General features: G+C 35.7%; 2 protein-coding genes across 3 annotated transcripts; both read right to left on the reverse strand.

Annotated features, from left to right (window-relative positions):
- Positions 1-1,055: 1,055 nt before the first annotated feature.
- LOC103943556 (membrane protein PM19L-like) lies at positions 1,056-2,860 on the reverse strand. Of its 2 annotated transcripts, none has more exons than XM_048572354.1 (4): positions 2,648-2,860; positions 2,272-2,491; positions 1,900-1,945; positions 1,056-1,370 (listed from the first exon to the last, which is right to left on the reverse strand). In XM_048572354.1, exons 1-4 carry the CDS (start codon positions 2,772-2,774, stop codon positions 1,293-1,295), a joined length of 471 nt encoding a protein of 156 aa, XP_048428311.1. In that variant the 5' UTR covers positions 2,775-2,860; the 3' UTR covers positions 1,056-1,292. The 2 variants fall into 2 exon arrangements, with proteins under 2 accessions (XP_048428311.1, XP_048428310.1); XM_048572353.1 differs by having other exon boundaries at positions 1,056-1,412; positions 2,648-2,858.
- Positions 2,861-3,506: 646 nt separating this feature from the next.
- LOC103943555 (glutamine synthetase leaf isozyme, chloroplastic) lies at positions 3,507-7,704 on the reverse strand. The gene is made up of 14 exons (XM_009353861.2): positions 7,546-7,704; positions 6,251-6,520; positions 6,050-6,089; positions 5,855-5,958; positions 5,722-5,770; positions 5,520-5,626; positions 5,216-5,303; positions 4,958-5,086; positions 4,779-4,853; positions 4,600-4,653; positions 4,480-4,517; positions 4,219-4,378; positions 4,049-4,109; positions 3,507-3,876 (listed from the first exon to the last, which is right to left on the reverse strand). The coding sequence occupies exons 2-14, from the start codon at positions 6,502-6,504 to the stop codon at positions 3,737-3,739; spliced, it is 1,299 nt and encodes a 432-aa protein (XP_009352136.1). The 5' UTR covers positions 6,505-6,520; positions 7,546-7,704; the 3' UTR covers positions 3,507-3,736.
- Positions 7,705-15,763: the final 8,059 nt, after the last annotated feature.

Genomic DNA, 15,763 nt, shown 5'->3' on the forward strand with positions numbered 1-15,763 from the left:
ATATAACGTCAATCAAAATTTTATAAAATTATCAGTTAAACAATTTAATTAAAATAGAACATGAATAAGAAATATGAAACATAAATGTAATTTCAAACAACTAAATTTTGCTTTTTTTTTTCTTTTAGCATAGGAGGTTAATATCTATATATACTATTATTAAGAGAACCCCATTTGTCAACTTTTTATCATTTTTTTTTTCTATTTTGCCCTCACTTTTGCCACTTTTCCTATTTTACCCTCACTTTTGATGCACAATACATACATAAGGAGGGCAAAATAGTAATTTTGTATCTTTTGAAAAAATAAGAATCATATCCCTATTTTTCCTATTTTACCCTCACTTTTGATTCACAATATTTACATAAGAATGACAAAACAATAATTATGTAATATTAAGATAAAATATGCACTTATTAAGAGAAATTGTTCCACCATCGTTTTTTCATACTCTTTTTAAATTTTTAAAAACTAATCACTCCTTAATAAAAAACAAAAAATAAAATGAAATTGTTCACATACACAGATTGTGTGCTTATTGGCTAGTAACCATTAAATGAAGATATTTTTAGGTCTACCCCAAATACAAACCAGTACATTACATGTAGAGCTACGGAATTGTTGATATTTCTGTTGAAATATCTGAAAAATTAAGGATCGATATGAAAATGGATGGTGAAATGCAAACTTCACTTTACATCTGCAAAATATAAGAAAATCAATGAATAGCGACGATATTTATCAATTTACTTCATAAATTTTGCCATAACTAATGCATACATTTATCATACATATGTGCATATCAATGAATAGCAACGATATTTATAATCCATTGCAGATTTCTAATTTTTTTTTTTTTTTTTTTTTTTGAGAAATTTTTCTCTAGTTTTCGACTAATATGAATGGAGTATATACCCTCTCCATTGCAAACTTCCATAATTTCCGTTGAAGGCAACCGATGATCAATATACATTAAACATAGAAGTGACAACATTATTCTTTATATACACATATTTTTTCTAAAATATTAGATATTTATTGAAAATATCATAAGATAGTACAAAGGATAGCTCAACCCATTTCTTATTAATAATGTCGGATTTGAATTGATCTGGACTGATCCATTAACTGGTAATTGGCAGTTTAATTGCACTTTTGTATTCTAGTTGCACGTGAGTTGAGATGCAAGACGCTTATTTCTCAAGATTAGTTGGTATTTAACAACAATTCATACATGAATAATCAACATTCAAGCAGTGTATTAGTGTGAAAGATGACACTAATTAGGACGATTAAACTCTTCCAGTGCGGCTCCTTTCTTGAGCAATAACATCTTCAACCCCAACATGGATGACACACGTCGAAAACAACTGCGTTGCAGTTACAAGTATTGTTATTGTCTCCAACGTACGCTGTTAATACAACACATAACACCGTGATTAGTCATGTAATTAGTTAAGCTTCTTTTGTTTCTGCAATAAAAATTTCAACACTATTACTACTTGCTCTTTCCCTAGCTATACGAGCCATCGGTAGATTCTTATATGTGACGAATGTATTGTGTATACAACTTCCGTCTTATAGCCATTAATCATGTGAAGACGAGTAGGTGAGGGTCATGTGTGAAAAGATAACGTATATGCATCTATGCAAAAAGGCTGCCAGTACTAAATGTAGTGTGCCACAATGCCTAGTACAAGGAAATCTTTGGTGCAAGTGAAACTGATTGTATCGGTCTTTCTTGTCACATGACTAGTCACATATGAAAGAATTATTACACATAATTGTATATACAACCGGTGAGAGGGAAGTTTTCCTCGCCAAGTACGGTAATTACGCTTACATTGGTTTTATATTTCAAATATATATGTGTGTGTGTGTGTAAGAGCAGCAACTTACCAAGTTGGAATCTGTCCAACCAAGATCAATCTCTTTACATGCCAATCTGAAACAGAAAAAGTGGGGTAAAATACAAGTATGAATTGGAGACCAAACAGATCAAGTGTACCAAAAAAAAATTCACAATTAAGCATTTGATAACATAACACTTAAAGAAAATGCTTCAAACTTCGTACTTTAAATCAAAACCCAACTTTGGAACACCAAAATAATTTCACAACTAAAAATCAATTAGAGCATAACAAGTAGATAGAAAAAGATTTTTCTCCCTCGAATCGGGCTCTTGAAGTGTTTTTATATAAAACTTATTGTTGTCGGGCCGTTTGTTTTTTCCTAATTTACTGAAGAACAAAAAGAAGCAGAAGTATTCACCCCATGGCAAGAAGGGTGAGTGAACAAGTAGCAAGAGAAGCAGCAGCAGCTGTGTGCAAGCTGGGGCTGTCCCATTGGACAACGTTGTGGAGTCCAGTGAGTGAGGTCCCAAATCCAACAACTCCAGCAATGAGGGAGAAGACCACAAAGAACCCAGTTGCCGTATTCCCAAATGGAAAATATATTGGAAATATCCGAGCAGGAATCGACAAAACAGATGCTGCATGCATGCACATTAAATGTTGTTAGTTACCACAATTAAGTTGTAATTGACGAGAAATTGTTCAGTGTGATTGCCACAATTCAATCACATGTGATGTGATGATCATGCCAGAAGATTTCACGTAATTGAAAGACTATGCCAATCGATAATTACCGGTTTCGCGAGACCTTTGGATTCCATGGTTGACAGCCCAAGAAGCAATGACAATCACAACGAAATACAGAACAAGATTAACAATTAGGAGAATTGATGCTGCAGATTTTGCCCCTCCATTAGCCATGGCCTTTGAAGTTTTTTCAGAGATGGAAGGAGAAGAACTAGATGTTGTCACCCTTAAAGAGCTCAGCTTACAGAACTATATATTCTGAATTTTAATATGCGTCTTTTCAAAGAAATGGCTTACATTCTTTTCCTTCATTGGGATTGCCTCATGGAAGGGCCAAAGAATCCTTTATTTGATTTCCGCATTCATTTTCTTTCTACTACACATCCTGTTTATTTTTCGCCTTTAAATTAGATTAATAAATCAAATGAGATTACGAGAATTAAAAAACGTAAATAAACAAAATATAATCACTTCTGTACGGCAGCTCTTTAGACTTCGATGGAATAAAGTTTCCATGCTAAGCACACAAAATAAAAGAATAAAGTTATACTTTTCTCTGTTTAATGCTTCTTTTCTTGCAAAAGAAATGCGTATTATTGTATACAGTAGAGCTCGAGTGCTAACCAATTCATATGTCGCTAATTACGAGTCTGGAACCTTTACAGAATGTACCCCATAATGTGAATCGTTTGGTGTTCGGATCCTCATTGAAAGCTCAATTCTACCAGAATTTGATGAAAAGGTTTATCTGTCTGTGTGACTATATAAATAGATGAACATAGTGTTTTCAGATTTTGGTGAATTTGCAGGGAAGATCTTCGAACGAGGACTTAAAAAATGAACGGTTTGAATCAATTCCGAAATTTATTTCTTATGCAAAAACCAGAGTTCATATGCTGCGTAAAATATCCAATAAACTGTCAAATGATTCAATTAAGGCTCTCCGATCTACACGATTTCTTCGATACAAGAAAACATTCTACAAAGTTGAACATGACATGAACAATCACTGACAATGGGACCTTTATTTCCAAAGGAACTTCTCAAAAGGATTTAAAGGGCGAAGGAATATGCTGCTGCTTTGTCCCAATTAGCTGCGTTTTAGGCCCCAGTGGATTATCTTCAGCGAATTGGTTTCAGACGTTCAATGCAAGCTTTTGAGCTGCAAGAGCTTCAGCCTCAAGGGTTGGCTCCCACAACAATGTAGTTTCTGCCAGCAGTGAGGTCACAATGTAAGGGTCCATGTTTGAAGCTGGACGACGATCCTCCAGATAACCTAACACAAGAGTCAGCAACATCGAAAGGTTCAGTGGTGCAGGTCGTTTCTAAGAGTGACATAACAGAAAGGAATGCTGGGAGCATGCCGATGAAGCTTAAAAGACAACACAAATATATTTACATATTTAACCACAGCTTAAGATAGTAAATACTGAAACTGGGGGTAGTACCTTTTCCTTGCTTCTCAGTTTCACGACCAACACGGATTGAGCAACCACGATTAGCCACTCCCTACGAGTTCAAGTTAACGAGTATTTAGTTATAAATTTTATAATCCGAAACTTCCTGGTTCCACTGTTTAAAGTTCAAGAGAAACAGCTAGCAATTTTTAAGGGCATACCCAAGAAAATGTGTTAATGCTGGCTGTTTCATGCTTTCCTGTCAACCTTCTCTCATTTCCTTCTCCGTAAGCACTAATGTGCTCACCATGGCGAAGGGAAAGATTCAAAATGGCCTTCTTAATAACTTCAAAGCCTCCTTCTTCCCTCATGCTCTTTGTACTGTGAAAGGAATGATTATTCAATATATTATTTTTCCTGAGCATGCTATCCAATTATACGTAGATATTGTCCATTTCATCAATGTTGTATTGGCTAATTACCTGTAATTGGTGTGGCATCCTGCACCGTTCCAGTCACCCTGTCGATGCAAAATAGGGGATAAGTTCATTCATCGGTGTACAAATACCGAAAATATCGGTATATGGTAAAATCTATATTACCTCTATTGGTTTTGGATCAAGTGTGAGAACAACACCAGCTTGTTCAGTGATTCTCTGCCAGGGTAGGGAAAAAATATAAAATTTTTAGTGAATCATAGGATGCATCGACACACCAAAACTAGTTGAATGATACCATTCAGTTGCAAAACTGCCACCAAGTTATGATTAGGACGAGTTACCTCAAGAATGTATCTTGAAGCCCAGATATGATCTCCAGCTTCAATTCCCACACTCGGACCAACTTGATACTCCCACTGCATGATAATACCGATGATTATTACTGATGGATGACAAAAAGGTATAGCTACAATACTTGAATTCAGAAGCAGGACAAGATAGAGAAGGGAGAAGGGAAAACCTGGCCAGGCATAACCTCCCCGTTGGTGCCGCTGATGTTAATTCCGGCATAGAGACAAGCCTTGTAGTGAGCATCTGAGATGTCACGGCCGAATGACTTGTCTGCACCAGCACCACAGTAGTAAGGACCCTGCGATAAATAGATGCATCATTACCCGGTACTTATTGATTGCGAAAGATTTTATAAGACAGACGTTTAAATACTAGAAATAAAATTATTGAGGCTGAACTGACAGATACTTGCAAACAGAATAACAACCTGAGGACCAGGGTAGCCTCCAACTGGCCAACCCAAAGGCCATTTCACATCGGTTTGGAGTAATGTGTACTCTTGTTCAATCCCATACCTGAAAATAATGGTCAAGATTAGTAGATTCTCGAATCCAAATAAACACATACTTGACACATTAATGTACATAACCATGACTACGTTGTTAATCACTATGTATTAACACAAAGTGATGAAAACTATAATTCCAGTCCGAATCACCTACGAGACACGCAGGCACACACACACACACACAAGTTAAAACTAAGACTTCAGTTATCAAGGGAGAAATTACCATGGAACTTCGTCTATAACCTTCTTGTTCTTGAAAATCTCAGCAGCCCTGGCGCGCTTGTTAGTTGGGATAGGCTCGCCTTGCGGTGTGTATGCATCGCAAATTACCTTTGTGAATCACATAGAATTATGTCAATTAAGTTTTTTTAATATGCTTAGATTCACTGGACATCACAGTACTAACATTTATATGTGATACCTACCAAAATATTGTTGCCACCACGGAAAGGGTCCTTAAATATCGCTTGAGGGCTGGAAAATAGAAGTTATATAAATTTCATGCTGTAACAATGAAGAGATACAACCATAAATGTGGTTTTGTTCTGAAGATCTTACTATAAGATTACTTCACTGTCTTCACCGGGTGCTTGTCCGGTACTTGATCCATCGTAGTTCCACTTTGGAAGCTCAGACGGATCTTCAACAGGTTTTGATATTGTCTGAAACATTTGTAAACAAACATACGCATGAGAATAATCAAACCTCAATCGTTCAAAGTTAAAATTTAAAGTCCATGGACATTTATCATACCCTTGACTTGCTGCGGACATCAACCCCTGACCCTCCGATCCTGTTTCAAAATGATAAAACATCAAAACATTTTTTGGAAGCAACCTACCATGATATCAAAGATTAAACAACTGACTGCCGAATTTCTTTCAGGTGCGGTTAGTTTGCAGGTCCTAACATGCATTACAAATATCAGATGGTAGCGGAGAAGATGAGGCATACCAAATGTACTCGGCAATAATCCTGTCAGTGAATGGAGTAAGGTCCAGGTTTAGTAAACCCTCTAGCCTGTTGATTGTATAACCTTCAGCCTTGGTGGCGAGCACTCTAAATTTAGTAGAGCTCCTAGCTGGTCCTTTCTTGTTCTGTTTCAACACAAGAGAACCCCACATCTTTGCTGTCATAGGACTGGCAGTGGTTGAGCTCTTTGTAATCTTCATCTGCCATTGTGAAGTGGGTGCCAAAATCTGCGCCATTTCGGCCTACTCCTCACTGAAAAACAGTATAAACCATCATCAAGGACTTGTAAGTAAACGGATCATGGCGTCTTAACATCAAGATCCATCGAACTTGCGAAATTAAGATCAAAATACAACAGTTTGGTGATAAACCTTCATGTGAGAGTAAGAATACTCAGCATTGCCACTTCAAATTGCTGTATAACTAATGAAATTGCATTCCTTTCATTATATAACATGAGATGACCAAGTGTTTTCTTGTTATTATACAATTTAACTATGAAATTCATCGAATGGACCGCCTAATCTCTCCTTTTGTTTTGTTTTTTTGTATGAATATGCATTACCTATTCTTTCTTGCTATTCCCAAGTCTATGTTTAAGCGTTAGTTTCTTAGCTTTACCACAATTGTTTTAACATGGTTAACATCTTGTGAGCTTTACAAGTTAGCACTAGTGTCTTGCCTTCGAACTTGTGACATCTTTCAACATTTAGAACAAAATTACCACTAGTTGGTATTGCACAACAGCGTTTCGAAATTACTATTCATGAGCATTGTTGTATAAAAAAGTCAACTTTAAGTATTGTTAGACGAGTAGTGCTATCTACACACTCATTTTTACCCCCACACACCCCTTATTAATTTTGCCATTTAACCTTCTTCAATTCATTTGATTTAATAGCTGAAAATTACGAGAGGTAGAAAATGATATGTGAGTAACACCAGCGTGTTGGACAAGTGGAAAGGAATTACAAAAAATAGTAAACGCACATTTGGCAGCTGACAACTTTGACATTGTAAAGCATGTACCAAATGAAGAAACAGAGCCCCGATAAATAAACAAGGTAATAATAAATCTCACCATAAAAAAGAAGAAACAGAGAAAACAAATATAGTCAAAACTCTACCATTTGGCAGACTTTTTGCAGCAGAGTTACAGATACAGGCAAGAAATGATAAAATGTATCAGACACTGTTAGTTTTGACCGAATGCTTGACTACCCCATCACCCATTAATTAAAAAAAGTACATTACTTTCCCGTCCCCCATTGATTTACCTAAAGACTGCTGCAACTTGGCTGGGAAGTGGCTTGTGCTGGAACGAGCTTAAGAGAGAGAGAGGAGAGGAGATGTATTTTTGGTGGGGGAGTTTTATGTATAAAATAGTGGGTGATGGGCAAAAAGATTTGTTGGCCTTTCCTTAGCCGATAGGGGTGTGGATGTGTGGAGGAAGAGAGTTTCTGGTCCCTTTAGAGGCTCCAAGAGAGGCTTTGGATTATGTGAATATTTATGATAGGCATATGTAAGGAAAGGAAATAAAATATAGTTTTAATGCTTGGTCAAGGTTATATATTGCATTGTAACGTAATATATTTACTTCGGCCTAATCTGATAGGTCTATATGATGATAAGGTAATCAGAAGATAGTCCTTATGGTAAAAAAAAAAAAAATTAAGATTCAAACCCTCGTGGTACTAGTGCATTAACAAATTTAATCCAAAAATAATTTTTTTCGTTAAATGTCTATTAATTAAAGGGTAAACATGTATTTTAACTTGTGCACCTTCTTCCTCGCCTCTCTAGTCTCTCTGTTACATACACTCCGCAGGATCAAACATACAGCGTCCGAAACACTGCTGCTCTCTCTGCTACAATTCCTAGTTGCATTAAATGAATGTATTTTCTTTCTTATTTTTGTCCTTGTAGATTCAACAACCCAAAGACAAAACAAATAAAAAATAAATTGATACATAGTTTCTCAGCACCCAAACAGTAGAAATTAAATCAAATCCCAGAACAAAAACAAAAAAAAGAACCTTCGCGGGTTTGGAGCTCTTCGCTTGTAGGAGTGGCAGTGTTGGTGCAGCGTCTTTTCCCAGGTGTCCAATTCATGACTAAATTATGTTCATCATTTGATTCATAAATATTACGGAGCCAATATACAACCTAGCCATTATTATTTTATGGCGAGCCTCTTTGTCTTTGTGTTGGCGAGGAATACAAGTTTAGTTTTACTGCGTAAAACAAAAAACAAAGAGTTTTAAAGTATCATTTCCGTCGTTAACAAGCGGAGGTGGGGCAGCTGGTTTGGGTGAAGAAGAAGAAGAGGGTTTGAAGAAGGCATTGATCTTTGATTGCATTGCATGAATACATTGGATTTGAATTGAATTGGATCTGATTTTACTGAGCTTCCATCATTTGATTTTAATGTACATTTTTATCCCTAAATTTAATTGACATTTAACAGAAAAATTACTCTGAACTAAATTTGCTAACAGACTAATACCATGAGGATTTAAATCCTAATTTTTTTACCACGAGAGCTATCTTCTGATTACCTTGTCACCACATGAAACATTTATCTTATTAGGCCCATTTACTTCTCTACAACAAGAAAGTCAATGGGGGACTAAATTTCATTACTTATTTTTCAATCACTTTTCTCGCTTAATTAGAAGAGATTTTACGTTTAAATTATAACAAGCAAAGCAAACAACAAAGTCGGCGAAACTGCAGTCTAAGCTTTAGCGGTTTCAACTCTTGATTTATGTAGCTCCTGATGGAATATCAATTGTAGTGAACAGATTTCTTCTAGGGTTCGTATCCGAACGGGACTTCAATATAATGATAAAAATCTCGTAGTCAACCATCTTGTATTTTGACTAACCACTAAAGAGATTTGTCTACTTTTGCTAACGCAAAGCTGATATGAAGACTATATATACTGGCGGTCAGATTAATACCTAGTTGTGGTTAATTACATAATAATAACTCAGCTTTATGGTATACATGTCACCTAGTAGTATGAGTATCATTATAAATAACATATGGTTTGTATTATAAAAAATAAAAAAAAAGATTAGCTTCTTGATTCCAAGGAAATATATTATATACAAGGGGTGATCAACGTAATCATGTTCACTAGATAGAACTCAAACTCCAAAGTAAAAGCTTGAAAAGATATATAAACTTCGAGGACTTATGCTAAACTCATATTTAATCATACAATTCATTGGATGGACTAATAATTGAGTTGTATAATATTTGATACATGGCACTGATTTTAGCACACTTTTTTTCTTCACACGTACACTCCATGCTTGTTTTTGAACTTTTAATTGAGTAAAAGTAAAGAAAATCAATCGACGACATCAAACAAGCATGCAAACAAAAAACAAAGGGTGCGACGAAATCAGTTCCATTGATATATAATAAGGAGTAAGCCCTCTTTTTCTTCATTTCGAATAATCCAACAAATGCTTGGTAATGTTTGTTGGAGAAAAAGACATTATGCGAATTACACTTTTGGAACCATGGTGTCTTTATATAGTGATTTGAGATTCACATTTCAAATGCGATTCCTTCAATCGAATGAGTGTTGGAAATTAAATATTATAATATTTAATTATAAAATATGAATAAAAAAATAAGAGTCAGTCAAGTGTTAAAAGTTTTGTATCAAAGGGCGCCACAAGGGGTGCCATCCCCTTTAGTGATATGTTTGTTAAAGGTATTACTTAACTACCTAAACCTTAAACGATACATCTCTTGGGTAATCAGTATATTTGAGTTCTATAAAAACTAAAAAACTATTGCCTTTTAAGAGATTTTTTAAGAGAAGAGTTTTCTCCAATGTCTTAGTAAAAATCTGAGTCGTGTCTTGAGAGTATGGAATATATGAAGTTCGCCAGAATCCGAAGATTGAAGTGCTTTGACATCGGATTATAGATTGTTTAATCTTGGGGGACGGACGCCTACTGAACTACAAGCACAAGAGTATGAGCGAAATTCTGTCTTTAAGACATTGCATTTATGCAAGCCTCAATCTCCAAGTTTGTCAAATTTTCTAACTTTTTCTCTAGTTGTTTATATTAATCTCATATATAATTGATGTTGTGAATTTCTTTATGATTATTATCATTGGAATTATATTGTTAATTTCGTATTTTCTAATATTACTTCAACAATCTAAAGACAGAATAAATCTCTATGCAATAATGAGAAAATATGATGAAGTGTTGTAAGATGTATATGCAGTTTACGCGAAAAGCAAAATGAAAGTTATTAAGACAATAAGTCAGTGCCTTCTGGTAGAGACAAATCGAGAGACACAAATAAATGGCGTGTCTGGTTAATACTTGTGTTTCATATACATAATCCTGTTTGCATCTTTGTGAGTTCTCTGATTTTACTCTGCCTTATAACGAGATACATACTTATGGACGGAAATACTTATATGTTTTGATAGAAGTGGTGATATATAATGCATGAGGAGAATGTCCATGGAAACCGTTGAGCGGTTCTTGACTTTACTTTGGCTGACTTATTAACCCTATTGATGTCTGCGTTTGACAATGAAAGGGTATTACCGTTTCGATCCGGCACCACCACCATCTTAAATTTGAGTATGTAATTAGAAGCAGATATATCATATGTCTATATGTGGCTAAAACTAGACGTAGTACTAGAAATTTGGCTAAAAGCCACCCTTTTCATTGGTGTCTATTGTCAAGTGTGGACACTCACATTGGTGGCAAACGTTAATGGCCACCAAGCAGCCACTAAACTAGAGAACATGTCCTATGTAGATGACTCTATTGTAACAATGGCTACCAATATTGCATTGGTGTGTATGGGAATAGTACAACATTTTTATATTTTATAATTATTTCTAAAATTCAAAATATCTCATTGTCCTTCTTATTAGTGGCTAGATTTGAGACTAACATTGGTGCCTTTCATACTCATACACACACACCAATCATATGTGTCTATATTAGTATCAGTGGCTTTTAAGATATAGGGACCAAAGTTGGTGTGAATCTACAGAATTCCAAATGGCCAGTAGGTTCAAATTATATTACATGCATTTTAGTAATAGCTCTTTACTATATTAAAACTCAGCTTCTTAATATAAAATTCACATGAAATTTGAATTTGCAAAAGGATTCACATTTCCAACCAACCACACTTTATATCTAATAGATTTATCAATAATAAGGTTTGTGCTACATAAGAAAGCATATTACATTCAACGATGTTGTCTAACACAACCAAGTACCCAAGGGTGATGACGTTGCATTATATAACACAAATGTACCTAAGCACATCCACCAACAACAAACTGATAACTAACAAAATTCACCCAATTGGTTCTATGCCTTCCCTATGGCATTTGTACTATATACATCAAGTAAAATTCACAAAAAGGATCATAGTTAACTTTTCACTTACTGATGCTAGTGACATTTACCATGCATGGACGATACACAATCTCATCATCTGTGCCAATATTCTATAGCACAACAAAACCTTCATCTTCAACTTCTCCACTTGCTTGGATCTACAAGCCATTCCCTTGTTCAATTCCATTGACGCAAACTTGAGTTACATCAACTCCATTTGGTTCCACCATGCCTCCATCAGCAGTCCTCTTCAGCGTGGATATAATTTCAGCCCTGACTTCACGCTTCATGTTCTCCACTTCCAAGTCCACCCATCTGTTGCGTGCCACCGTTGAATCGGTATGCTTTTTCGTCAATTGTGCAAGCACATTTGCTGACTCAATCCTTAGCTTTTCCTCTCTCTCACATGCCTTCATCCTAAGTCTCTCAATTTCAATATTAGCATCTTTTCTTTGCTCTTTATATGATGCTCTAATTGCTTCAACCTCTCTACAAATTCCCCTTTTCTCAGTTATAATACCTGGCACGTCAGACCACACAACCCCGTCCCAAACCCTCTTACACTATTGTTTCTCTCAAGCCCCAATACATTAGTGTACACAATACGGTGAACCTCATCAGTTATTATCTCTTTCCTATCCTCGTACAATTCCAGCTTTGTATTGAAATCATCATACAAGTAGTTGCCAAGATTAATTACTAATGTATATGCACTCTATATACATTTGAAAGCCTTCTAAATCAAAGATATTCCAACCATGTTTCTCAATAATACTAGTACTATGAGTGATTGTTCTGTTCTTTAGGCTATAGTGCATACCAATAAACTCATATGCATAGGAATCTCTTTCATTACTTCACTGTATTCACTAATGCAAGTTGTCGTTGGCTTATGCTCTTTGTTTCATTGACATTAAATAGCAATTAATCTAAAACACCTGATTGTTTAGAATCCACAAACCTTTTATATATCTCGCCTACATATATATAGTAGCAGTTGGTAATTGATGGCATACTTACAATTATTGCAGCTAACCGAGCATCCACTGGTTCCCCATTCTTTCGAGTATGTGTCAACATAAAGAATGTAATGTAGTTCGGTTTGCTTCCATTTACTTGTTCTTGTTAACATAAAATGTCAAACAACTAATTTCCACATTAACCTTCGTTCCATTTACACTAACATGTACTTAAGTTACCATAACACAAAACACCTAGAAGAGCCTTACATGTTCGTGTCTGATTTGCGCAAAAGTCTTGGTTCTAGTTGTGTGATTTATTTGTAGTGCCTTCCTGTTCTTTCTAGATGATGTAGCACGCTTCTACATATGTCAAGTTTATCATGCATTAGTAAGGTTATGTGAAAGGAAATTCATCTTAATTTCCAATACATACAATCCATACATTTACCATCCATATTATGTCATAACCAAATCAAGCATATATGGTGTATAAAAAAGGAAGAACATTTGTTGATTGTGTGTTCCCATAGCTGCACTAACAGTTTCCATTGGTCTTGGTTGACACGGCCATCATGGCAATGGAATTTCTCCGCTAATGGTGAGTGCAAGCATGGAGTATAGTATGCCTTCTTGAGGTTTGCCTTGTAATTCTTCCATCTATCATTCAACTTCATCTTACAAACCTGCCGAATTTTTGGCTATAATTTTAGTGTTATAGCATTTGTCCAATCAAGAGTCCCCTGCCCATGTAGATATATATGATGTTAATTATGCACCATCATTTAATATATGAAATATGAATCTGTACAGTTACTTTGTATTACCCCTCCAGTAGGTTTCAAATATTTTTCTAGTAAAACAAATTAAAATTAAAGGAAACAAAGTTAAAAGAAGCCATCTTGCACATCACCAATCTGCATGGATGTTGCCTTTTAGTGGTGCATAATGTGATGTGGACCCTATTCTAATTGTCTATGGAGCCTCTTACTAAGTAATTGGTGTGTCTTATTTCAAATATATCACAATGAACCGTAATTTATTCTAGTGCTCATTTCTGAGTGACCAACTGCAAAATAAATGACATAACCAATGAAGATTTAAACTTGTGTATGGATATGAGTAGTTGAGGTCAAAGTAGGTTTCGAATGAATTAAACATAATTAAAAACTTATGGTTTCAATTTGCTTGTTGACAAAGTAAATAAAAGCCCATGTGATGGCATTTTGTGGGTTTTTTTTATTTGAGGGTTAAAACTAAAAGACAATGAAATAACTAGCTATATATATGGGAAAACCAACCAATCATTAATGCATCTTTTGTTGATTTACCTTAATCCTCTGCCAAGCACGATCCATGTTTGAAGCCCTGTAGAAATTCCTCCAATCAACTATGTTAATTGGAAAATATGATGCTTCTTGAGATAGCATTCCTAAGAACCTAGACAATCTAGCAACAATATGAGGACGCTCTACCGGCTACCATTTCTCATTAAATTTCATCAGCTCCTTTGTACCATTGGGTGCCTATCGTGGCCTATTTATTCCCCTAGAACCCTGTGCTCTACGGGTTATACGTTGACGTTCATCCACGCAACCTTCGACATTATTTGGAACTGTGAAATGATCTATGTGGTCATGTTCCATCAGGTTGAATGCCGATGGTTGAGTTTCGATGCCTTCGTCAATCGACATTGATGCAAGTGAGTTATTGTTGCTGACCCACAATACCTTTGTAATTACCTTTCATGTAAACACAAGACAAGTGTGTTAAATTAACATTTATAAACAAAAGCATTTCTATTTAATACCTCAATTAATTTTCTGGTAAAAAGAGAAGAGTAGCAGATACCTCCTGAAATGGCTTCAATGAAACCTTTGTGCCCTCAAGATATTTTCTTGTTTGAGTTTATAGCTTGATGCAATTAAACAAGTAAAGTGAGTAAAGTGATATCTATGAAGCCATACACGTTTCCTTTTTGAAATCCAATCTTCAAATTTTTGCAGATAGTTAAGGCGAGTGGGAAGTCCTCCTGCCTAGTAATCCCTAGTAAAACCATTAATTAATTGATATACCCTTATGGAGGTAAGCCCCTAGCCACACTAAATGGCCAGGTGTTGCTATTACCAAATAAAAAAAATTAGCAACCCATTAAATAATTTGATAGTTGGTGAGGTGGCAGATTTGGAATTCATGATTGATGAGATTGGCATATGCATTGTGTGGTCAAAGTTCAGGGCTTTTGTAAGGTGAATCCCGGGACTATTAATTGTTGACACCCTAATTAAATTTTTTTACAATAAGTGGGTGTGAACTTACAAGTGCCCTGCCCTCCATTCTAATGTCAATTATGAATATCAACCATGAAGAGTTTTTTGGACTTACAACAGTTTCAAAAACTCTCAAAATCACACCTAATCACCAATGGCCCCTTTATTCCAAAAAGCTCGCAGGCAATTATTTTGTAACACAAGTGAACCCCTTGTTCTTACGATTGATCATGAAGTAATTGGTCTCATGATGCCTGCCCCAACTATTAACATTGCAACCCCAATTCCCACCCAAGAAAACCTTGTCCCTGTACTCACTACCAACCATGAAGATCCTAATTTTTGGCGTTACCTAGAGGCTAACTTTCACGTCAAAGTCGAGTACGAGCAAAACCCTACACTGCAATCAGGTGCCAATTAGCAGTTCGAATCCCTTGCAAAGACAAATACTGCTTGGGTTGAATGGAATGACTTTTCGTATGGCTCTAACATGCATGTTTACCCTCCTCAATCACCCAATCCCTTAATCAATATTTACTGTCCTCGTTATGATGAGGCAGCGAAAAATGTGATCATGAAAGATGAGCACTTTCCATCTGATCTTCTAAGTTTCGGTGTGAACATGCTTCCGCCCTGGTCCAACGAAATTGGCTACGTGAATCATGGTAGCAGTGCAAAGCAACCTTACATCAGTGGTGATACTGAGAAATTAATGACCAGTGGAAAGCAACCTTCCATCAGTGGTGACACAGTGAAAATAATATCATTTTTTTCCCGGGTGATTCATACCACTTTGATCCTATTGAGATTTGCAATGTTGTACACTTCAATTCTGATTCTGATTGTACCAATACTGCGAGG

Source organism: the organism of the source record quoted next, unplaced genomic scaffold (assembly GCF_019419815.1).
Source record: "Pyrus x bretschneideri cultivar Hongxiangsu unplaced genomic scaffold, Pyrus_bretschneideri_v1 Contig6, whole genome shotgun sequence".
Taxonomy (NCBI): domain Eukaryota; kingdom Viridiplantae; phylum Streptophyta; class Magnoliopsida; order Rosales; family Rosaceae; genus Pyrus; species Pyrus x bretschneideri.